The following is a 21,929-nucleotide window of genomic DNA, read 5'->3' as shown; positions in this document are numbered from 1 at the left end:
CTTGCAATATTTTCCCTAGTTTTAGACAACCTGATATACTAAATACTTAATAATCTTTTCTAAATTCTTGTATTCTATGTATAATATGAAAGTATTCGCTGGACGCTGCTGATCCTACGGAAATATTGCAGTTATCGTAATGATATAGAGAGAAAAGCCTCGTACTGCTACTGTCCCGCGTAATAAAAAACCGTACTTTATTAACTTTGGATTTTCAATTTCAAGAAAACAGGAAGCAAAGATTTCACATTTTTTAATTTCTTATCTACACAGAGAGTCGGGAGAGAATGCAATTCAGCTTTCAGCTTGATAATTTCATCGTACCTTGGGAAGGGCACAATAAAGACGATAAGATTATTTTAGGTGAGTGGTGATTATGATAGTAATAAATTTTTATCAGACTTCTCAAGTCTGAGCCCTCCAATTTGAACTGGTTACAAAATAATAATTTGTAGTCAAAGAAGCGGCTTGCTAAAATCTAAAATAATACTGTCATATAGTTTTTTCCGCTGAGGAAGTGGTGAACCCAGTTCGAAATTAGAGTGGTGTTAACAGCAGGAAAACATCAAAGATTTACAAATTCGTCATACATATTGTTGGCAGTCTCGTACGCAACAGAAATAAAACGTATCGACGAAGATTTGGCAATGGTTCAATATGCGATAATGCTCGTGTGTGAATTGCTTTCCGACATTAATCCGCAGATTCCGGTAGCTGAATATTTCGCCGCACTCTGATTGTGAATTTGAATATACCGCACATGCAAAAAAGCAGCAAGTTGCCGGCCACAAAGTGTGGTTATGGTTTCTGTATGTTTCGGACATCACAGACTTATAAGTCTATGGCATGTTTTCTAACGCAACTTCTCATCATTGTTGATAACGTTGAGGGTTTGCGGTCAACGGTGCTGTCAAACACTTTAAAAAGTGACCGTGTTTTTTCCACAGTTCTCAATAGTTAAGTAGCATTAGTTGCAATAAAGAGTGAGCAATGCGTAACGTTGAAATAAAAGCACGAGTTCAAGATAAAGATGCTATCATCCTGCGGGCAAAGTACCTGAGCAAATCGAAGGAAACCGTGATTAACCAGCATGACACATTCTTCAAAGTTTCCAGAGGTCGGCTCAAGCTACGACAGTTTGAGGTAAGGCATTTCACATTCAAAGCTCACATTCATCGATCGATTGTAACGTTTTTAGGATGGTTCCGGCGAATTAATATTCTATGACAGACCCGACACTGAAGGGCCAAAGATAAGTGACTATGTGAAGACCACAATTTCCAGCAAGGAGGTCCAGGGATTAACAGATGTCTTAGCTAAGTCTAATGGAATAATTGGAGCTGTGAAAAAAGTGAGACTTTTATACATCATTGGCCAAACCAGAGTTCACATTGACGTTGTTGAAGGACTTGGTAATTTTATGGAACTTGAGGTATCGTACTCAGATAGTTTGCGTTTTTTTTCGAAGACAAGTTTTGTTTGTTACATTTTCCAAAATATTATACAGGCCACATTTTTTGAACACAGTACACTCTTCGATTCCTTTTCACTGTTTGGATTTAAGGATCTTCAATTTTTTAAATGCGGAATCCTGCTTGGATTTACTGCAACACTATCATAAACTGCCATTATATTTGCCCACTGTTTTTCTGTTCAGGTAGTTCTGAATGATGACCAGTCTTTGGAATATGGGCAGGGAATTGCTGAAAAATTGATGTCAGAACTCGGTGTTCAAAAAAAGGATTGCATTTCAGGTGCTTATTTAGATATGATTGTCAAAAATATTTGATATAATTCGCTACATGCACGCTTTGTAATTTCACGCCCTGAAAGTTTTTTTGAGATAATACAAGTATTAGTATTTTATATGCATTACAATTTCATTAATGTTTAATTTTCTGCCCAATGTCAATGTGTTTTGATTGCCTGTTGTCGCTTGGCCCTCTAGAAGAACTCAGGTCACTAGCCGACGGACACTGGAAGTTCGAATTATAATTGAACGATGAACGACTACTCCTTGATGATTGTGTAGCCCTAGAATCCTTGTGGTGATTTTCGTGGCGATGTGGAATTCGTTTCATTTTGCTTTTATTGCCCTGTTTGTTTGAGTTTATCCTCTCTTCGGCAAGAAGGCTTTGAATTTTTGTCTGGGTTCTCAGAGCCTGTGATAAAGACAGTTCTCGCAGCTGACAAGCAACACTTTTTCCTGTACGAATTATAACGTCTGTAAGGATTGAGGTAAAACTATCTTTGGACATATGTGGTTATAGAACAACTTCTTTCTTACCAAACACATCAAACTCGTCACCAGACTTTCTGTGATGCTTATCTTTTCTCATTGTGTCAGTTGTGGCCAGGGATTGAATTTCTGCATTGGGCAGTGCTATCGATGAACAATCACCAGCGGTAGGGAGCACTTGACCATTTGACATCGATTGAGCTGTGATACGAGGTTCTTGTGTCATGAAACTTTGCAGGGCAGCATCAACACGTTGGAAAGAAGAGGAGATATTACACTGTGAAGACGGAATAGTTTTGTTCTGCAGAGGTACAGCATGTTTCGTCAATTTTATGGGGGACGCATTAAGATTTGGTGGAATCGGAGAGTATTTGAGGCAGCTGGGTCGCTCATTTACAAGGTAATTACGTAGAGGACTAGACAGGGATTGCAAAAGGCGACAATTGTATTCATCGATTTTGCTGTTGCTCAATTCCACTTCTAGTGAGGTATCCTATAAACATAATTTTCATTCAATCCGTGTGAAATTTTAGGCTATTAGATGACAGCTGAACTACTGACACTTTTTGAATTTTCCTCGGTAATATTAGCGTAGAGAAATTCATGAATTAATTCAAACCAAGTGATCTTTGGTTTATAAAGGCACCCCCGGAGGTTGGCATCGTGTATTTTGGCCAATTCCGTGCGGTACGTTCGCCTTATCTGCTTAATTTTGTCACGAACTTCATTTACGGACAAATCTTGAATATTGAGATCCCTGATGATGCCCAAATACGCGTTATAGCGGGCCTCTGAATCGTCATACGAATTGAAATCACGTTTCCAGAGGCATTCGTGTCTTATGTACGACAGAACCAATTTATAGATTCGCGCTTCTGTCCATTTCGCAGGCATTTTGCTGTCGATTGCTATGGGGCATATGATAAAAATGTTCTGTTTGTTTCAATTTCTCTTAAATCGATAAATCCCTAACATGTTGAAAATTTAATCCACGAATTCCGCAAATCATTATCTGTACAATTTAATTTAATGAAGACGCCGTTATTAATTATTTGACATTGATAGCTATAGCAAATGAAGCGTAACACGTGCTCAAATCTGCATAGTATAGTATAGTTCATCGAATTAACGACGTTTTGTTTGTTTATGTGACTTTCTAATGTAACATCGATTCCAGGACGAACGAACACGAAGCCGTCAATCAAATTGAGCCAGCATCGAATCCCATCGAGATATCCTTGAATTTTCACTTTTTCAATCGATCAATTGGCGATAACTCGATCAATTTCATAGATGGAATTATTCTGCTCGCAGATTTGGATTCCTGAGATCGAATTACATGCAACTAGCTTGATAAACCCTTCGGAAAAAATCTGTTGTCAGAGAACATGCATTTTCCTATTTAATAAATCCATGTAATATTCCAAATAATGTGTTGAAATTCATTTCCAATCCTCACCGAAGAACCCCCTCAAATCGATAGTTTAGTTATTAATTATTATTATTCCGTGTTATTTAATTAACACGAAATCGGGCGCAAAATAATATTGATATAGGTACAACTGCTCGAAAAAAGAGAACGAATTCGCAAATAATACCAAAGTAACAGAATAATATTTAACGATATAACGTTCGGGTGTGTGAATAACCCCCGCCGTGTTCGTCTCATCGGAGAATACATCAGTAAAGAAATGTTTTATTTATCAATTTTATAGATTTATACAATGTTTAATGATAAACCATGGTATATTTTCATATTCCCTTGAATTCTGTGCAAAGAGTCTCGCAATAAAGTCGTAACAAGTCTTGGCCGTGAGGTTCGATGCCGGGCAAAATCCCAGATATTTTCGAGTCGCCGCGGCGAAATTCAGACGTCGAAAAATGAATTTCGGTATCAGTAGAATATTATGAGTGAGGAGCCAGGGAATCAGGAGACTATACGCAAACGTTAGTAACTCGTCAAAATAGCAGACGAGTTTAAGCTCCGCCCACCACTCTGCTCTTTAGCGACCTCCTATTGGTTTCCAGGCGCCATCATGCTTTTTGATATTAGCTACAGCATCTAGGAACCAATGAGACGTCGCCAAAAAGCATGATGGTGCCGGGCAACCAATGGGACGCTTGACCCGTCTTTTGTTTTTTTTCTACGAGGAACTAACGTTTGCGTATAGTCTCCTGATTCCCTGGCTCCTCACTTTACTGATGTATTCTCCGATGAGACGAACACGGCGGGGGTTATTCACACACCCGAACGTTATATCGTTAAATATTATTCTGTTACTTTGGTATTATTTGCGAATTCGTTCTCTTTTTTCGAGCAGTTGTACCTATATCAATATTATTTTGCGCCCGATTTCGTGTTAATTAAATAACACGGAATAATAATAATTAATAACTAAACTATCGATTTGAGGGGGCTCTTCGGTAAGGATTGGAAATGAATTTCAACACATTATTCGGAATATGACATGGATTTATTAAATAGGAAAATGCATGTTCTCTAACGACAGATTTTTTCCGAGGGGTTTATCAAGCTAGTTGCATGTAATTCGATCTCACGAATCCAAATCTGCAAGCAAAATAATTCCATCTATGAAATTGATCGAGTTATCGCCAATTAATCGATTGAAAAAGTGAAAAATTGAGGATATCTCGTTGAGATTCAATGCCAGCTCAATTTGAACGATGCAGTTGTGTTCGTTACGCTTTTTTACGTAGGAAAAGCGTCCTGGAATAATTCTGGGGAACCTTTCACTTTTTTGCCGAAAAAAACGATAAGCCTGTAGCCTTGGAATTTTCTCAAAATCTGAGATGAAGAATCAGATTTTTTTTTTAAGGGTTTATCACGCTATCCTTATGTATTCTGATCTCAGGAATCCAAATCTGCAAGCAGAATAATTCCATCTATGAAATTGATCGAGTTATCGCCAATTGATCGATCGAAAATTTGAAAATAATTTGAATTGCGTTGACCGGCATAATAGTATGCTTGAGAGGCATTGAGCTGTTATAAGATCTTTACAAGCTGATGCACGCATTCCGGATCCTTCGGTTATAATTTTTCTTGTATAGCCCTTCAAGTCTCCAACTGATCCGTATTTCATATCCTAAGGAAGTAAAGAAATATTTTCAATACTATTTCTAATCGATGGCATATCTTGAACTTTAAGACGGGTTTAGAAATAGGGCCACCATGGAATGACTGCAGTTCTTGAGTAGATACATGTACTAGGAAGTATGATTTCTTTCCCTCTAACTCTCTGTGTCGCTTCCAAAAGCAGAGCAACAACATGCTTTCGGTGGGCAGCTGGACCTTGCCCAGCGACACACTAGCACTGACTCTCCGCCAAGGTACACAGGGGTGTAATAATAACATCTGACGTATACCGCAAGGACTCTGTCGTTTCAGCTTTGCATTCTCCCCTGGGACAAATACAGTTCGACCTGGAAGAATGAAACGAATAGCAGTGATCAACTCTTCCGGTATTCATTTCAAAAAACAACCAAGTATGATAGGGCTCTTCTCTAGATTGGATCCAATTTTTTAGTCGTCAATCAAGCCCCTCTGCTCTTGAGGATGCACTTCGTTTTTTCTACTCCGAAATGATGATATTCACTTTCAGTAGTTTTCACTGCCAAAACGAATAAAAATGGAATAAATAAGTAGCATGTAGAAACTGTCACTGACTTAACCTCAACGTCGTTCATACAAATAAAGCACACCGCATGCTGAATGTTGGAAAATCATACCTTTACTAATTGCAAAATTAAGTTTCAGCACGCATAGGGATCTCATTTGGTGCAATCGTCTGGCAGCTGTCAGATAATTATATGGGATCCGTGGGAGAGGCGTGGCCTAGTTTTTAGCCACCCGGTGGTCAAAAAATTAACTAGTGATTGTAGGACTCTTGAGTCAGCTGTTGCATTCAAGTAAGCGTGTGACATTTGTTTATAAATTTATACATTAATAAAATGCGTGTAAGCATGCAAGAAATTTTTAAATTCGCTTCAGCTACACCTACAAGTAGAAATTTTACTGGTGGTGAAAATATTATTTATCATGATCATTTGTTGACTTGCCGTACAGTGAGTCGTAAAGATGATGGTGGTTATTATCAAATTCTTGCATTTTGTTTACAAACAACGAGTTTGAAAAGTGAACCTCATGAAATAAATGGCCAAATTTCAAGAGATTGATTCTTGTAGGAAATTTAACGCTCTGCAAAAATGGTCTCTTATAGTTTTTCGAATTTTCGAACTTTCAAAATTTTTTTTTTTTTTTTTATGCACTGCATATTGGAATTCAAATGGGAATATCTTCGAAATGCTTCGAGTAATCGAAAAAATATAAGAGACCATTTTTGTAGAGCGTTAAATTTCCTACAATAATCAATGCAGATCATTCGGTAATAATTATGACTCAGTCAGTAACAAAATTCAGAAAGAAAAAGTGATTTTTCTTTAAATTCTTCAATTTTTGACCTTGAATATCTTTGAAATGGCAAGATTTATCGAAGAAGTATGAGACCATTCTTGTAGAGCGTTCAATTTCCTACAGATATCGACCCGAGTACGGGCTTAACAAGCTATTGGTGATAAAACATGACTTTTTGGATATCAAACTGAATTGAAAATAGAAATCGATGATGAGGAGGATGTTCCCATTAATATTAAGAGCCCATACTGGCTGTGTCCTTTCTAAAGGTGCCTAGCAACAAGTTTTTCTGTGTGAGATTCAAAAAAAAAATAGAAGTTTTTTTTGACCCACCCTAATAGTTATACAAGTATATTAATTGTTTATGAATTTTTATTTCTAAATTCACTCGTTATGTCACTTTTTTTATTTATGTCAATAATAAACCGTAGGCTACAATTTTTATTGACACTAATATTATGGTAAACATGTGATTCTATGTTACAATCACTAGTTTGGATCTGGACCACCAGGTAGCGTATTTAAATCCTCAGTATGCCAGTAGTTCCATCTCGTCGATTTTCAAATTATTCCTACGAATAAATCAATTATTATTTTATATGCTGAACAATATTGCAAGATTACTCGATGCACTGCTGTATAAATAATCTTTATTCATCCGATTATACTATTAATTAACCCGTTTAAATTAATATCTGCTCTGCCAATTTGATTCACGTTAAATCCGGCTGCGGGGTTCATTTTGAAATTAGGGGACTATGCGCAAACGTTAGTAAGTCGTCGAAATAGACAGCAGACCAGTTTAAGCTCCGCCCACCACTGCGCTATTTCCCGGCTTTCTATTGGTTGCCAGGCGTAAAAAGCATGATGGCGCCGGGCAACCAATGGGACGCTTGACCCGTCTTTTGTTTTTTTCTACGAGTTACTAACGTTTGCGTATAGTCTCCTGATTCCCTGGCTCCTCACTCATAATATTCTACTGATACCAAAATTCATTTTTCGACGTCTGAATTTCGCCGCGGCGACTCGAAAATTAGCCATATCTGGGATTTTGCCCGGCATCGAACCTCACGGCCAAGACTTGTTACGACTTTATTGCGAGACTCTTTGCACGGAATTCAAGGGAATATGAAAATATACCATGGTTTATCATTAAATATTGTATAAATCTATAAAATTGATAAATAAAACATTTCTTTACTGATGTATTCTCCGATGAGACGAACACGGCGGGGGTTATTCACACACCCGAACGTTATATCGTTAAATATTATACTGTTACTTTGGTATTATTTGCGAATTCGTTCTCTTTTTACGAGCAGTTGTACCTATATCAATATTATTTTGCGCCCGATTTCGTGTTAATTAAATAACACGGAATAATAATAATTAATAACTAAACTATCGATTTGAGGGGGTTCTTCGGTGAGGATTGGAAATGAATTTCAACACATTATTTGGAATATTACATGGATTTATTAAATAGAAAAATACATGTCCTTTCACAACAAATGCGTTGTATAATAAACATTCATAACACTGGTCAACAGTGCTTTGTTGCCCTCGATCTAACAATGATTTCGGATATATTCGCATGCTTCCAAGTCATGAAACCATCAATGATTCCGAAAGATTTGCTTCGGTTTTTTTTTCATTTCTTTTTCCCATTTCGCACCACTAAAATCGGTGGATATGAAAAAAAAAATAACAAATATATATTCATATTATGGGGTTTCGACATTTCTTTCTATTTACTTCGTTGTATACTGATTTTCTGAAAAAAAATTGACATTATGAATATATATTCGTTATTTCTTTAGTAATGTAAAAAAAAAAAAAGATTTGAAGAAAAAACTCGAGCAAATCTTTCAAAATCATTGATGGTAACCCCCAAATCAGGGAAAATTGCGCAAATCCATTTATAATCTCTTATCGAGATTGTTTGTACCCTCAAAAAGTTGAGTTTTATAGCAAATAAATTATTAAATCTGATTTGCGGCTAGAATGTGTTTTTTTTTCATTCATATTCATGTAAGTAACAAAAAAAAAGCGTCGATCCTGCCAGGATTCGAACCTGGAATCTTCTGATCCGTAGTCAGACGCGTTATCCGTTGCGCCACAGGACCGTATAATAACTGAGATGTTGAATACAACCTAACCTCCTTTTTCTGAATGTCGGTAATTCCACATTAGGGCGGATTATATCTTTAGCCCGTTCGATGGCACTAGGTGTCTTGTAATTGTAGATCAAATCCTAATTGTAATCTAAACTGCGGGATTCTAGATCACTCTTGATTATGTTTCGGTGCTATTTATTGGCCAATTGTTTTTCGTTGCAGGTGGAGAACTCATCTGGATGTGGATGACCAGGTATGTTGATCTAGTCCCCATCACCTCCGTTTTTAACGGACCGTATGAAAAATGAAAAAGAAATTTGAAAAAAAATTGAGAACACGCGGCTCTCAAAATGCAAGAACATTTTATAAACTGTGTTCAGAAAAGTGAGTTGTTAACTTATCAGATGATCAAGATTTTTCTGTTAACAAAGTAGCCAGTCAATCAATAATTTCTTCACATTAGGAAATTAGAGGATTGAGACGCGAGCGATCGATATATTAAATATCTCATTATAATTTTAACTTGCAACACTGTTAGCTCATTAATACAAAGTAATGAAATGTACACACGAGCTAAGTAATACCATTAATGTCATATGGTAATATGGTGAAAGCACTAATCGATAAAAGTAACATATTTATATTTATTTGTTCAATACGGAATTTCACTAACATATCGATATTTCAGTTCTGGGTTACTCTTGGGTGATGTTAGTCATCAAACCGCATTTGATTTTAGGAGGATCGCTCATCTGGATGAGAATTATTAGGTAAGTTGTTATGGTCGCGATCACCTGTGGATCAAAGAAGGCACATAGAAAAAATAAAACCAATCACACTTTACTCTGTTAAAATACTGGATTTATAAATTTCAGCCGTTCATTCTTCGTGAAATACTCACTCGTTGGATGAAATTATGATCCAATTTGAAAAATCCGCAAGCATCGAAGCTCACAGGATTTTGAAGCAGTTGCACTGAAAAATCTCTGATCTACAGAGAAAAAAGGTAAACGCATTTTAAAAAATCAGGGAAAAATATTTCAACTAACGTTTACCACGTAGACAAGAACAAACCTCTTTTCTGAGCTCTATGTCGTTTATTTTCAGAAGCTCGTAAATAATTTCTCCAGTTTTGTTAGCCTGGAAAATCAAAAAATTCGCTTATCTCATCCAGTTGCCAAAAATTCGGCACGATCGTAGATATGTAGTTAATCATTTCAGTTTTAAGTGTATACTTATACCTCTTTGGTTACACTCCAGCAGGAATGAGAAATTATCCAGATTCTAATGGCATGAATGGATATGAAGGAAAACATTGATGAAACAACAGTGAAAGCTTCACTTAATGTCTTATAACGTATCCAAAATTCATGACATTCGTACGATAATCCTGTTACTATTAGAAATGATGTTCCTGCTGTGATCAAATTCTGAACACCAAAACCAGAATTCATTTTACGAGCTAACTTGCAGAGTTTAAAGTGAATTTTCCTGTTTCAATCAAAAAGAAAAACTTCAATTTCAGTCAAAAATATTCTTCAAGGATAATACTATAGGTATGCATACTTATACTATCATACTGACCTTAATTCTCTCAGAAAGTTAATCAACTTTTCAGTTTTTGATTTACCATCGTTATATTTAGGTCGCACAATTAATACATTGCTAGATATATCGAACAGTCGCATTTCTTTTGATGATTTAAAAGGTGAAGATTTTCCAGCTAGTCGCAATATTTCATTGTTCAAGTCTTTAAATTTTGTTTCAATGTATCTAAACGACGAAGAAATTCATTCACGTTAACTTCGATCTTCGATTGATGATTTTGATCTGCAGATGACTCGACGAAAAAATACAGAAAATGAGTACCTCAGTAAAATCCAGTGGTTTAAGTTCAGTGCGGCGATGTCATAAAGCGGTTGTACAAGTGATATCCGCATAATTAGTTCCACCGTAATCACCGGCAACTCTACGGACCAGTTACGGAGATGAAAAATTACGAGCAACCCCAAAACAGTAACACTTGTTATTTGAAAACACAGCGTAAAAAATCTTCGCCGATATTCGAAATGTATTCGTACTTTGAATACTGCTCGAAATTCGTCGTCCAATGTTTGTAGATCTTTGAAACGGTTCCATATGGCCTGCTCATGTATGTACATATATATTTTTTTTACTTACATGAATGATTGTAAAAATAATTTATCAATGATTGATTATGTTTCTTTTCATTTCAGAATTACCTTCCTTTGGGACCAAATCAAAATTGGCGCGATTAAACTGTGGAGAAAATTCGTTAAGATAACCGTCGACGATGTTAGGACTTTTATATCGACATCCTCCCATAATGTGACTTGCAGTTTTATGAGTATAGATGAAAAACTATAAAACATATTTGGCAACGTCATGAGATTAATTGCGACGAACCAAAAATATATCAGGTGATATGACCAACGATTTTGATTTGGTTGCTGAAAGGTTCCGAGACCAATGATCCGTTGATAATAAATTAAAGGTTTGATTGAATCCCAAAATGTATTTGGTTCGTAAGAAAACATAATATAGTTTGATGACAAATAACAATTATTTGATTTCACCGCTAATTGCTTTTATTATTTTCAGATTTTATTTCTGTTGGTTTGTCAACCGTGAAAGCAACGCGATCGTGAACAAGTAATAGTGCTAACTAAGGACTCGGGAAGACACCGCTGATACTAGGTGTGTATTATTTCAGGTATTCATTAATATTTAATCTAAAAGAGCGTAGTAAGCGTTATTAGTCTATTGATCGTCAGGTTTTCTTTTCTTTTTTTCCGTTTATTATTCTGTGGCCCAAACTAATAAGAGATAAAAGCCTCGATCATTAATGAACAACAAAAAGGGATAGAGCTGTCAAGTGAGCTTATCTTTATTTTAATAAATACAAACTATGTTTTCATTTTGAGTATCCAAAAAATCCGAATCTACGTTACAAATCGATGCTCCAAATTCTGACATTGCATTCGAATTAATAATGTCATTAAAAATACGGGAGATGCAGAGACTTGGAAAATAAAACTAATGTATTGATATACAGCATTTTATTCGCACACAATCAAATCTATAAATTTATGAATGAAAATTATAATTTGAAATCTGAATGAGTTAAATTTATTCCGAACGTGGATGATATGGGCGGTATAAATGCACCATTTTCTGGGTCATCAGCATCTTTTACGAAATTTCGGTCTCCCAACTGAATCATAATCACCAGTAAGGTTACAATCGTCAGGGCTAACTGAACGAATAAATAGAGTTTTAAAGAAATCTTTTTTTTTTCAATTCTTCGTTCATTGATTAAAAATGTTGTATAGAAATCTTACCCTAGCGATACCTTCGGAATCGATTTGGAATAATCCATAAACCGTAAAATCTAGAGGGTTTTTTATCAGTTGTATCGAAAGTAGGTTTATCTATGTGGTAAGAGATTTTCTTTGAATTAATGACAGGGATTTTTTCGATCCTTTTATTTAATTATTGATTCATTTTTATTTTTATTTTATTTACCTGATCACGGACGTCCTTATCGTAGAATGAAGTTTCGACTAGCATGTGGATCACTTCCCCGGTTCGTTGAGCCTGAAAGTAATTCAGAAAAATGAATAAAAAAATTGCAATCGAAAACCAGTAGGGTTGAATGTTAAAAATTCAATCGCAAATACTTCGAAACGCGTATTTGCACATGCGTCAAAAACGAGTGCTAATTTTCCAAGGTGGAACCATATCCACATAATAAAGTAACTTATATCTATAATGCCACAATTCGATTCATGAGGACATTCTGATGTTATCATTAAATAGAGAGAATAGGATGTCGATGCTGTGATGCCATAAGTCCATGTAATCAAAAGAACCATTTGATTAGAGTAAAGTTCGTTGATTTTGGTCGATACTTGGCAAAGACCTCGATGTATCTTTCTGAAATTTAGAATTAGAATCATCAGAAATTAGGCAATCTGCTGGCAAAAATTAATATACACACCTTGTTTCGCCTATTATGTATAATAGCCATTGTTTGTTTACTTCGTTATTAATTTCACGTGGTGGATTGTCAGAAATGTTTGTTATCAGCGGTGTGAAATGTGAAAATAGGGAATGCGGATTATCAGTAACCATCGAAATCGAAATGTTCCTTTTTTTCATGTCTGTCGACCTTATGAGGACGGAATTCAGTCGCACAAATCTATTTTGCACGTATCTGTTCACGGGGATCGGTATTAGAATTTTATCAGCGATTGGATGCAAACAGATCTTCGAATATTTAGATCCAGCAATCATTAAAATATCGCAAAATCTTTACTTTTCGTGAAAATTAGTAAAAATATTCATAGAATATTTACCTAATTGTAGTTACGAATACTGAGTCGATAATAAGGTTGAATGTCAACGTATAAATCAGGTAGATGTTATAAACGTGAGATGATTCACCAGCAGATCGCACATAGTTGAAACCAACTAAAATGCAAATTACAATAAAAGCAATTATGAGAATGTTACGTTGGGTTCGGAACATCAATTCGTAATCCTTAGGGATTCCAAGCTCTCCAAGTTTTTTGTTGTAGTAATCTAATTGCCTATAATTATCATCAATCGCCTGTTGACAATGATAAAAAATTAATAATTTCATTTTATAATACCCTCCAACTCAACATAGTGATAATCATATTTGACAATTTTCAGATAATTATGTACCTTCTTATGTCGATGCGAGAGAAATATGGAAATGAGCATTAAGGATGTGAAGCCATACAACTTTATGTATGAATTTATAGCTGCTAAAAATGATCCCTCAACGTCGACATCTTTAAAATCCATCAAATTCGTTAAGCTGATAAATCCCACGTATATCATACAGTTGAAGCATGACCAGGCCACTGATATTAAATGGTGAGGTCTTCCCACGGGATATTCCACAACGCCGATCCCAAATAAAAATCTGATTAACGCCATGGGACGAAAAGCTTTGGAAAATGTGTCAGGTAAATTCATTTTTTCTCTTACTTTTTTTTCGTTCTTATTTTTAACTTATATCCGTACAGTACACGTTTTTTATATTCTGAAATCAACTCATGCACGTTTATTAAGTTTTTTGTAGGAATGAACGTACAGCCCTGCGACGTGCTGTTGAAATATTAGTGTAAAGTAATTGACGAACATTAAGCCTGAACTGATTAATGAGGTTTTCGACATTTTAATTTGAGGTGTTTTCAGAGCTCAATTAAATAGCAATCATGATCGGTTGATTTGAATAATTTCAAAGCGCGGTACGACGAAACTGGAAGTTAAACGATTCATGATCGATAAAAGCTATAAAAATCACTAAATTAGCAAGGAAATAATTATAGTGTGATACACTTAAAAGTTTATCATTATTGGTTGGATGAACAAACAATTATCTACTTTTTTCAAGAAGCTAGAGATTTCAATACCAACATTTTTTATGTGAATTTTGTTCTTCCAAATCAATTCATTTTAACAATAAGAAGAATTTCTTTCTCTTTGTGAACGATATATCTAGCTACAGGTGATCGGGTATAAAATGATTTTTGATATGTATTTTTCTTTTCTCGCTGCGCCAAGTCATCGTAACCGATTATCAACCACAGATAACAGCACGAAGCAGGAACGAGTTCACCGTTTCCCTTTTTCGTTGGGCATGCGATTTTCAGTCAGCGATATGCGCAAGCTTAAAGCGCAAGCTGCAGAGAGTCAGATCGGTCCGATTGACAGATTGAATGGCTCCCAGTAGGAGGCCTGTCATTTTGAAGTATTTTTTATTGTGACTAGTTGGTCGGAAATCAAGTAAAATTATTCCTCGTCGTCCAAACTATAGAATTAAGGGCTCCTTTGAATTCTAACAGGACTCCAGGTTTTAAAAAAAGTGTGTTCTAATGTACCGGTGACGCCCTTCTGCTTGATGTTAACGTTGTCGAATGATTAACAGATTAGTCACAGTATAATAAGTATCATACGAACAAGAAGTTTTAAGGGAAATTATAATATACGTCGAAGAATATCAAATCTCATATTATAAAAAGAAACATGGACAGCCAAGGACGAAAAGTAATCGTGTGCGATAATGGAACCGGGGTAAGGTTATGAACACATATTTTTGAAGAATACAGTGAGGGAAAAATTAGAGTTTCTCTTATGTTTCGTCGTAATCATAGATTCGAAATGAGAATTACAACTTTTAACAAAATGTCAATCGTTTTTCATCGGATTTATGTGTGAACCACAAACGTCTTGTCGGATTGATATTGTGACTGATAGGAGCATGCTGTGGCCTACAATAAAGAATTTTTCAATTTTCAGTTTGTCAAGTGCGGATATGCTGGCTCAAATTTTCCGGCTCATATATTTCCATCGATGGTTGGACGACCAATAATTAGAGCAGTCAACAAAATCGGAGACATAGAAGTCAAGGTATTTTCACTATTATCAACGATTGCATCTCTAGTATACTTTATAACTCACGAACTACGAATATATTTTTACCAACTAGAGTTGTGATTCGTTGTACAGTTTAACATGAACCTGAAAATTTCAGGAGGAATTTCAGATTCGAGTAAGTCACTTTGTAACGTTACAGCTGTTTCGTGTGTCATTGTTGTTTTCAATAGCATTGATTAAATTTGAATTGATATGAACCATGAATTACGATGATCTCTGGCTATACACATGTCATTACTATTCACTTTGGGAGGAGTCGCTACTTGCCTACTCCACATAATTTTTTAATACTTAACAGCTAAATTGGAAAATATTTGAAAATATTTGTTGCTAGTTCTAATCCAGCTTTTATACAATTTGTACAAATGGCAACACAAACAAAATTTGTCACCGTCTAAATTTCAATCACAAATACCTGTCATGATATTCGATAATTGCCTACAGACTTACAATTAATTATTTGTTACCTTGTGTGTTGTATCTGCTCGCATAGGATATGCCAGTAAGTTAATTGATGTACTATAACTATAACTATCTAAAATCGTTCTTTATTGTCAATCTGTTTCAATTTACACATAGGCAGCAGAGAGCACGAACTTTTTTTTCATCTAATGCTAATGATTTGAGTTTTTTTCAAAAAGCATCATCCACAAAGTGCAGAAAGCAAATTGTTCTACATCTCAGATTCTCTTGTCACTTGATTTACTAACGGCATGGATTCTTTTAAGGTAGCCACATTTTTTTCATTGCTTATAACATTTTACAGGACTTAATGGTTGGCGATGAGGCAAGCAAGCTTCGATCTATGCTCGAAGTTAGTTACCCCATGGAAAATGGTATTGTCAGGTAACAGTCCACTGTAAAATTCTTTTGTAACTTGAATATATGTATGCTTCATTCTCAAAAATATACTAAGTCTAATTTAAAAAAAAATAAATCAAACAAACCTACAGAAATTGGGAAGACATGTGCCATGTTTGGGATTACACATTTGGCGCAGAGAAGATGAACATTAATCCAAAAGAGTGCAAAGTACTATTAACAGAACCTCCAATGAACCCAACCAAAAATCGTGAGAAAATGATAGAGGTGAGTTTTTTTATTTTGCTAAATAGTAAATACTGATCGTATGAATTGAAAGGACTTGAGTCATTCATCAAGGCTCATATAATTTGTACAAATAGGTCATGTTTGAGAAGTACAACTTTACTGGAACATACATTGCTATTCAAGCAGTTCTTACGCTGTACGCTCAAGGTTTGCTAAGCGGAGTGGTTGTCGATTCTGGAGACGGTGTAACGCACATTTGTCCTGTTTATGAAGAGTTTGCTTTACCACACTTGACGCGAAGATTAGACATCGCAGGACGCGATATAACTAGATATCTAATAAAACTCCTGCTCTTGAGAGGCTATGCTTTTAACCACTCAGCTGATTTTGAAACAGTCCGAATGATGAAGGAGAAATTATGCTACATCGGCTATAACATTGAAACAGAGCAAAGATTAGCCCTAGAAACGACGGTCCTGGTAGAGCCTTACACGGTGAGTCTAAAGAAGCTCCAAGTTAGCGAATAAATGTACAAAATCTACACGAGAAATATTTTAGCTACCGGATGGCCGAGTTATCAAAGTTGGCGGAGAGCGATTTGAAGCACCAGAGGCTCTCTTTCAGCCACATTTAATCAACGTAGAAGGACAAGGAATTGCAGAATTAGTTTTCAATACCATTCAAGCAGCAGATATCGATATCAGAAGTGAACTGTACAAACACATTGTCCTCAGTGGTGGTAGTACTATGTATCCAGGACTACCGTCCAGGTTGGAACGGGAACTAAAACAATTGTACCTTGAAAGAGTTTTGAAAAACGATATTGATAAGCTTTCGGTGAGTAATATTGTACATCTTTAATATTTGCAGAAAATTTATAATAATTATTTTCAATTCTTGGCTAATATATATTTGTCAGAAATTCAAAATAAGGATTGAAGATCCTCCAAGACGTAAAGACATGGTATTTATTGGAGGAGCAGTATTAGCAGAGGTGATGAAGGACCGTGACACGTTCTGGATAATGCGAGAAGAATATGAAGAAAAGGGTCTGAACGTACTAAGCAAATTGACTGCCCGTTCTAGTTCTTCTTAAGAATTTATTGGTGCTCAAGATCTTCGATATCGATCAAGCCACTAATTTATTTTGGTCAAGTAGCTAAAATAAATGTTCGTGTTATGGAATGATCATGAAAAAATGTTTGCCGCTGATCAGAGAAGGAATACAAATCACGAATCGCAAAAGACTTCAATACCTGGAACTGGTTGCGGTGTCTGAAATGTTTCTTATTTCATCTGTAAGAAAGAAAAAAATAACAAAAAAAAAAATGTACTTGGGAAATACCTACCCATCATTCCTCTATACATTAGAAAAAAACTATTTCTTCACACCATAGATATCGAGTCTAATGATCAAGTTCCAGGGTTCCAAATGTACCTCAAAAAAATCGAGCATTTCTGTTATTATCATTACTGTAGATAGCGATATGTTTTATTATCAAAACTCAAGGAAGTGATAAAAGTTTTTAAGTACGTCCACCGTACGATAGGTGAAAGATTATAGTTTATATCATTATTTGAAATTTGAAATCGGTTTTATACCAATTCTCTTACTTATTTTTTTTTTCTAGTAAATAAAAAATATCTGAGACCTATATGCCTAAATATTATAGGTATAGATGTATAATCTCATACTCTTGCACATTACGTGAGGTAAGATTATATGTAATTATGTGTAATTATCATTACTTTATTATCTTTGATTGGCGTAGAAATTTCATCTTTATACTACTCAATTAAATGAATTGCCAGCCAGTTACATTTATAAAATGAATATTGAATAATTAAATACACAGGTATACCTATTTAGGTAAAACAGCCTAGTGTTCTTTTAAAAATTTCCATTTTTTTTTCATTCTTGTTCTGTTTAGTATCAAATTTTAGATAACACTATTATCATTATTACTATAATCATTACATCATTTCATTAGTGTACATAGCTTAGGCTAGCCGAGACAATTTTGTATATTGCATCGAAACCTCAATGAGAAGAAATTTAATTCAGTATCAATTAATAATATGATGAAAGAAAGGCAATATGGAACTGACAATGAATATTGTTGAATGAAATAACTGAATTGAGCGCCACATACAGGAAAAAAGCGGGGTTGGCAACGGGGTAGTGGTATGCTAAATTTTGGCACCTGTTTTTTGATTTTATTGCAACAAGTTTGAGGATTTCGAGAATTCGATAAGACATTATCAGAACCCATCTACTTTCAATGATCTGGTTCTCGAAATCCATGCAACCGGTGTCGCTTTGAATCCGTAAATCAATTAATTGCATTAAACTTCAAAGTTTTAAATCATAGCTGGATGACGTTACCGCGCATTCTCCGCTAGTAATGTCCGCATCGCGTCGTGGGCTCGGTAGTCAGGCGACGTCATCACCTGGATTAGAATTATGCATGACGTTTCGTTGGTGATTATTTCTTTCACACATATATTTTTATGGGTATATTATTCGGAGGACTAGTGGGAATTCAACGTAAATAAAATCGAAGTTTAGTAGTCTCGTATAATCGTGTTGTATACTGACAATAAAACGCCTCGTGCCAATCCACTTAGCCAAGAATCACAATTTAGAGATACCAAATTTGAAATGAAATCATGATTATTAAGCACTCTCAATTGCTTGTTTAATCCAACAGCAATTCATTCCTATTGTTTATCATCGTGAAAAATATTGGACGATGTTTTAATTGATGTATGTTTTCTTTGTCACTGTCAGCATTCAAATGTAGATGTACCATTATCTACGTCCGTTATTTTTTTTGTTCCTTTTAGTTCTCTGACCATTGTTATTGTTTATCTGTCACAGAGAAACGTCACACTGTATGTCGCATAGTTAGAGAGTAGTGGGAAGCTGTCTGAAATGAGATGTATCAAGTTTTTATCACAGGGTACCGTCTGGTTGCGGTGCCATACACGAAACCTTACTACGTGTACACTATCGAGGTCACTAAGCCCAACTCTACCTCTGTACACTCTGTCGAAAAGAGGTATAGTGAATTCAACACACTTCACCGTTTGGTAAATGGAATAATTTTTATAAATACACTGTATTATACATTTATATAACCAATATACATTTCCTAATCTGCCTTCACTTTTTGTTTCATCAGCTGAAAAAAGACACCGATACGGCTCCATTTCCACCTAAACGTGTGAGAAATTCACAGCTGAAAGTATTAGAACAAAGAAGATCTGCTTTAGAATCATACATTCAAAAGATGATTAGACTTTCTTCCACTAAACAACAAGTTCTCCATTTTTTGGGTATCGATAGTCGGGCTCCAACTACGGGAGAGAGGTAAGATATCCTTTATTAGTCAAACGAATGAACTTTACTCATCTAAGACCAGCTTGTGGTTTTCAGAATGCAAGGGGATACTGGGAATGGAGATCCAAGGCAGCCTCGATCGAATACGCTGAAACACCACCCAGTTTTGACTTTTCAATGCGATCCTTATGTCAGGGCAAACACTGCATCCAGTCTTCCAGATATTGTAACTAACGGAGTTCTCGTAGGTGTATATAAATCGTAGGCACTAAATGTCGCGTCGCTCTTTGCACCCAGTATTATAGCAAGTCGTTATTATCAAACGTTATTATAACGAGCGAAGCTGATTTTTTATTGAAATCAGATATTAGTAATTGATAATTCAATAATTAATTACACATGGAGACGTATAGACTATTTAACGAAAAAGCAATCAATTAAATTTTTACTATCAATACTTTACCTCTAGTTCACTGAGAGTTGCAATTTACTGCTCTTATTATAAATGATTATTAGATTCTAGACTATTCTTGATGTTTATCAACTCATTTTGAAGATTCTAATTAACTCCCGACAATGCTGACTTTGAACGTTATACAATTCATGGTTTTCATAGTAGTTTTAACAGTTCAAGTGAGCACCTGTCTATTGCGGTATCCCTTGACCCTGCTACGCGATAGCTTGGAAATAAACCTCCTCTTTTCACCAAGTGATTGCTACTTTTTAGAAAACTCTCTTAAGGTTTCAATAGCCTTCTCTCAAATATATTTTTCAAGTTATGCCGACCAACGATTACCGCGGAGACTAATATCTGTCAGCTTGATGGTCTCTGGAGGAGTAATGATACTTTTTGGAAAATTTGAACACTACGATATTATGGTAATTCTTCTAATAATTTCAGGAGTATTTCAAGGACTAGTTTGGCCCTCGCTTTGCAAGAGCTTATTTTTTTGGATTCAAGAGTCAAGGCTCAACACCTATTTCGGTTTGTTATCACTCGCCGATTATTTCGGTAGTATCCTCGCAGATTTTTTAGCTGTTTTCTTACTCAAAAAATATCCCTGGAGTTTTGTTTACCCATTGTTAAGCACCGTTGTAGTAATCACTTCTGTTTTCACTTTTTTCAGCCTTTATCTTCCGCAGGAACTTAAAATTGAAGTCCCTGGTAGAAGTAGTTATAAAAAACTGTCCCAGCAAAGCTCTTTATCAGAAAAATGGGCTCTTCCAGGCGTATCCGATCTCTCATTTGCCGTCTGTTTTCTCCGACTAGTCAAAAGCACCATGGTATCTTGGCTACCGGAATTCTTCATCCAAAGAGTAGGATTTAGTGAGTATAGAACAGAGCTAGCCCTGACGATATATAAAATAGGTAATTTGTTTGGCTGTATCGGTTTCGGTTTGACCGCCAGAAAGGAAACTGTTTTATTACAAAGTTTAGTTTTACTTGGTATCGGAACCTTGGGAATCGTTTTATTATGGGTAACATTATCATGGAGTTTTTTGTGGAGCGTTCACCTGTTGGCTATTGCTGGTTTTGCTATTGGTGGGCCAATAGGAGCCCTCAGTGCCTCGTTCCCAGTTTCATTAGGTGAATTAGATGGCAGAAAATCTGGTGGAACTCTTGTAGGGATAATAAACGGTTTCGGTAACATAGGAGAATTGCTCGAGCACACTATTCTTAGCTTTGTCATCGAAACATACGGATGGAATTCGATGTTCATCTTATTGATAAATTTGTTAGTTTTTAGTGCCTTCCTAGTGAATAGAGCACATTTTGCGACTAACAAAAAGTTAGTAAACAGCAGACAATATGATATTTAAATCAATCACGGCTTATTATCGTTATTCATAGAAGTTCTATTTAGATTATTCTACGACTATTCTTTAGTAACTAATAAACTATTCTCTAATAATTAATGAAATCAGGTATTACTCAATAATAATGTTGTCATCAAACTGTTGAAAAATACCTGAAAAAGATAATACTTTCAACTTTTTAGACAATTCCATGCCGTGGTTTGATATTAATAAAAATTCATAGTACTGCTGCTAGTAGTTCAAAAAAATAACGTACGTTAAATATGTACTTAAATCGAGGATAACAATTTTTATTTTTCATTGTTGTTATTAAATCAAATGATATCAGCATTTATGACTGAAAAAATTATAAAATTTCCTTCAATAAATAAACACCTATGACTTCATATCCGTTGAAATAAATCCTATAATTCCGTTTGAAATGAAAGATGATGA

The 21,929-nt window shown here is 35.4% G+C and overlaps 6 protein-coding genes, 1 long non-coding RNA gene and 1 other non-coding gene across 20 annotated transcripts; 4 read left to right on the top strand and 4 right to left on the bottom strand.

Annotated features, from left to right (window-relative positions):
* Positions 1-135: 135 nt before the first annotated feature.
* LOC105691078 lies at positions 136-2,766 on the top strand. Of its 4 annotated transcripts, XM_048658405.1 has the most exons (5): positions 136-1,143; positions 1,199-1,432; positions 1,658-1,754; positions 2,348-2,406; positions 2,478-2,766. In XM_048658405.1, exons 1-4 carry the CDS (start codon positions 991-993, stop codon positions 2,362-2,364), a joined length of 501 nt encoding a protein of 166 aa, XP_048514362.1. In that variant the 5' UTR covers positions 136-990; the 3' UTR covers positions 2,365-2,406; positions 2,478-2,766. The 4 variants fall into 4 exon arrangements, with proteins under 4 accessions (XP_048514362.1, XP_048514361.1, XP_048514360.1 ...); XM_048658404.1 differs by having other exon boundaries at positions 2,348-2,499; XM_048658403.1 differs by lacking the exons at positions 2,348-2,406; positions 2,478-2,766 and adding an exon at positions 1,952-2,094.
* Positions 1,884-3,702, bottom strand: LOC105691077. The gene is made up of 3 exons (XM_020855288.3): positions 2,801-3,702; positions 2,288-2,732; positions 1,884-2,206 (listed from the first exon to the last, which is right to left on the bottom strand). Exons 1-3 carry the CDS (start codon positions 3,131-3,133, stop codon positions 1,884-1,886), a joined length of 1,101 nt encoding a protein of 366 aa, XP_020710947.3. The 5' UTR covers positions 3,134-3,702.
* A 5,025-nt stretch (positions 3,703-8,727) lies between these two features.
* Trnar-acg lies at positions 8,728-8,800 on the bottom strand. Its single transcript has one exon. It is a non-coding gene; the product is annotated as a tRNA-Arg (tRNA).
* A 666-nt stretch (positions 8,801-9,466) lies between these two features.
* Positions 9,467-10,027, bottom strand: LOC105691070. The gene is made up of 3 exons (XR_007279226.1): positions 9,866-10,027; positions 9,693-9,782; positions 9,467-9,585 (listed from the first exon to the last, which is right to left on the bottom strand). It is a non-coding gene; the product is annotated as an uncharacterized LOC105691070 (long non-coding RNA).
* A 1,677-nt stretch (positions 10,028-11,704) lies between these two features.
* On the bottom strand, positions 11,705-14,396 carry LOC125501628 (putative gustatory receptor 28a). 6 transcript variants are annotated; one of them, XM_048657860.1, is made up of 8 exons: positions 14,264-14,396; positions 13,523-13,791; positions 13,171-13,424; positions 12,813-13,028; positions 12,493-12,748; positions 12,338-12,409; positions 12,154-12,243; positions 11,705-12,068 (listed from the first exon to the last, which is right to left on the bottom strand). In XM_048657860.1, exons 2-8 carry the CDS (start codon positions 13,778-13,780, stop codon positions 11,913-11,915), a joined length of 1,302 nt encoding a protein of 433 aa, XP_048513817.1. In that variant the 5' UTR covers positions 13,781-13,791; positions 14,264-14,396; the 3' UTR covers positions 11,705-11,912. The 6 variants fall into 6 exon arrangements, with proteins under 6 accessions (XP_048513817.1, XP_048513816.1, XP_048513818.1 ...); XM_048657859.1 differs by having other exon boundaries at positions 11,707-12,068; positions 13,523-14,346; XM_048657861.1 differs by having other exon boundaries at positions 11,929-12,068; positions 12,154-12,262; positions 13,523-14,346.
* On the top strand, positions 14,353-17,703 carry LOC105691105 (actin-related protein 2). Of its 3 annotated transcripts, XM_048657866.1 has the most exons (9): positions 14,353-14,711; positions 14,775-14,920; positions 15,146-15,256; positions 15,381-15,398; positions 16,050-16,129; positions 16,237-16,372; positions 16,468-16,827; positions 16,892-17,170; positions 17,253-17,703. In XM_048657866.1, exons 2-9 carry the CDS (start codon positions 14,873-14,875, stop codon positions 17,427-17,429), a joined length of 1,209 nt encoding a protein of 402 aa, XP_048513823.1. In that variant the 5' UTR covers positions 14,353-14,711; positions 14,775-14,872; the 3' UTR covers positions 17,430-17,703. The 3 variants fall into 3 exon arrangements, with proteins under 3 accessions (XP_048513823.1, XP_048513824.1, XP_012264793.1); XM_048657867.1 differs by lacking the exon at positions 15,381-15,398 and adding an exon at positions 15,777-15,785 and having other exon boundaries at positions 14,353-14,920; XM_012409370.3 differs by lacking the exon at positions 15,381-15,398 and having other exon boundaries at positions 14,353-14,920.
* A 675-nt stretch (positions 17,704-18,378) lies between these two features.
* On the top strand, positions 18,379-21,880 carry LOC105691106 (sorting nexin-24-like). Of its 3 annotated transcripts, none has more exons than XM_048657868.1 (5): positions 18,379-19,100; positions 19,215-19,426; positions 19,519-19,706; positions 19,773-19,920; positions 20,804-21,880. In XM_048657868.1, the coding sequence occupies exons 2-5, from the start codon at positions 19,274-19,276 to the stop codon at positions 20,825-20,827; spliced, it is 513 nt and encodes a 170-aa protein (XP_048513825.1). In that variant the 5' UTR covers positions 18,379-19,100; positions 19,215-19,273; the 3' UTR covers positions 20,828-21,880. The 3 variants fall into 3 exon arrangements, with proteins under 3 accessions (XP_048513825.1, XP_012264801.2, XP_048513826.1); XM_012409378.3 differs by having other exon boundaries at positions 20,578-21,880; XM_048657869.1 differs by lacking the exon at positions 20,804-21,880 and having other exon boundaries at positions 19,759-19,900.
* On the top strand, positions 20,958-21,497 carry LOC105691071 (sugar phosphate exchanger 3-like). Its single transcript, XM_012409319.2, has one exon. The coding sequence runs from the start codon at positions 20,958-20,960 to the stop codon at positions 21,495-21,497; it is 540 nt and encodes a 179-aa protein (XP_012264742.1).
* Positions 21,881-21,929: the final 49 nt, after the last annotated feature.

Source organism: Athalia rosae, chromosome 7, assembly GCF_917208135.1.
Source record: "Athalia rosae chromosome 7, iyAthRosa1.1, whole genome shotgun sequence".
NCBI classification, from domain to species: domain Eukaryota; kingdom Metazoa; phylum Arthropoda; class Insecta; order Hymenoptera; family Athaliidae; genus Athalia; species Athalia rosae.
Note: the sequence above shows the minus strand (reverse complement) of the source record. Positions and strands in the feature narration are given on the sequence as shown.

Bases quoted from the DNA above. Each gene is read 5' to 3' on its own strand.
- LOC105691078 (XM_048658403.1), top strand. From the start codon at position 991: ATGCGTAACGTTGAAATAAAAGCACGAGTTCAAGATAAAGATGCTATC. The intron at 1,433-1,657 runs GTATCGTACTCA...TTTTCTGTTCAG, and splicing joins GTAATTTTATGGAACTTGAG to GTAGTTCTGAATGATGACCA. The intron at 1,755-1,951 runs GTGCTTATTTAG...GCCCTCTAGAAG, and splicing joins AAAAAAGGATTGCATTTCAG to AACTCAGGTCACTAGCCGAC.
- LOC105691077 (XM_020855288.3), bottom strand. From the start codon at position 3,133: ATGCCTGCGAAATGGACAGAAGCGCGAATCTATAAATTGGTTCTGTCG. The intron at 2,733-2,800 runs GTCAGTAGTTCA...TTATGTTTATAG, and splicing joins CCGAGGAAAATTCAAAAAGT to GATACCTCACTAGAAGTGGA. The intron at 2,207-2,287 runs GTAAGAAAGAAG...TAATTCGTACAG, and splicing joins TGACGAGTTTGATGTGTTTG to GAAAAAGTGTTGCTTGTCAG.
- LOC125501628 (XM_048657859.1), bottom strand. From the start codon at position 13,819: ATGAATTTACCTGACACATTTTCCAAAGCTTTTCGTCCCATGGCGTTA. The intron at 12,410-12,492 runs GTATTTGCGATT...AATTACTTTCAG, and splicing joins GTGCAAATACGCGTTTCGAA to GCTCAACGAACCGGGGAAGT. The intron at 12,244-12,337 runs GTAAATAAAATA...CTTACCACATAG, and splicing joins ATAAGGACGTCCGTGATCAG to ATAAACCTACTTTCGATACA.
- LOC105691105 (XM_048657866.1), top strand. From the start codon at position 14,873: ATGGACAGCCAAGGACGAAAAGTAATCGTGTGCGATAATGGAACCGGG. The intron at 16,130-16,236 runs GTAACAGTCCAC...ACAAACCTACAG, and splicing joins ATGGAAAATGGTATTGTCAG to AAATTGGGAAGACATGTGCC. The intron at 16,373-16,467 runs GTGAGTTTTTTT...TTGTACAAATAG, and splicing joins ATCGTGAGAAAATGATAGAG to GTCATGTTTGAGAAGTACAA.
- LOC105691106 (XM_048657868.1), top strand. From the start codon at position 19,274: ATGTATCAAGTTTTTATCACAGGGTACCGTCTGGTTGCGGTGCCATAC. The intron at 19,707-19,772 runs GTAAGATATCCT...TGTGGTTTTCAG, and splicing joins GCTCCAACTACGGGAGAGAG to AATGCAAGGGGATACTGGGA. The intron at 19,921-20,803 runs GTAGGTGTATAT...CACTTTTTTCAG, and splicing joins TTGTAACTAACGGAGTTCTC to CCTTTATCTTCCGCAGGAAC.
- LOC105691071 (XM_012409319.2), top strand. From the start codon at position 20,958: ATGGTATCTTGGCTACCGGAATTCTTCATCCAAAGAGTAGGATTTAGT.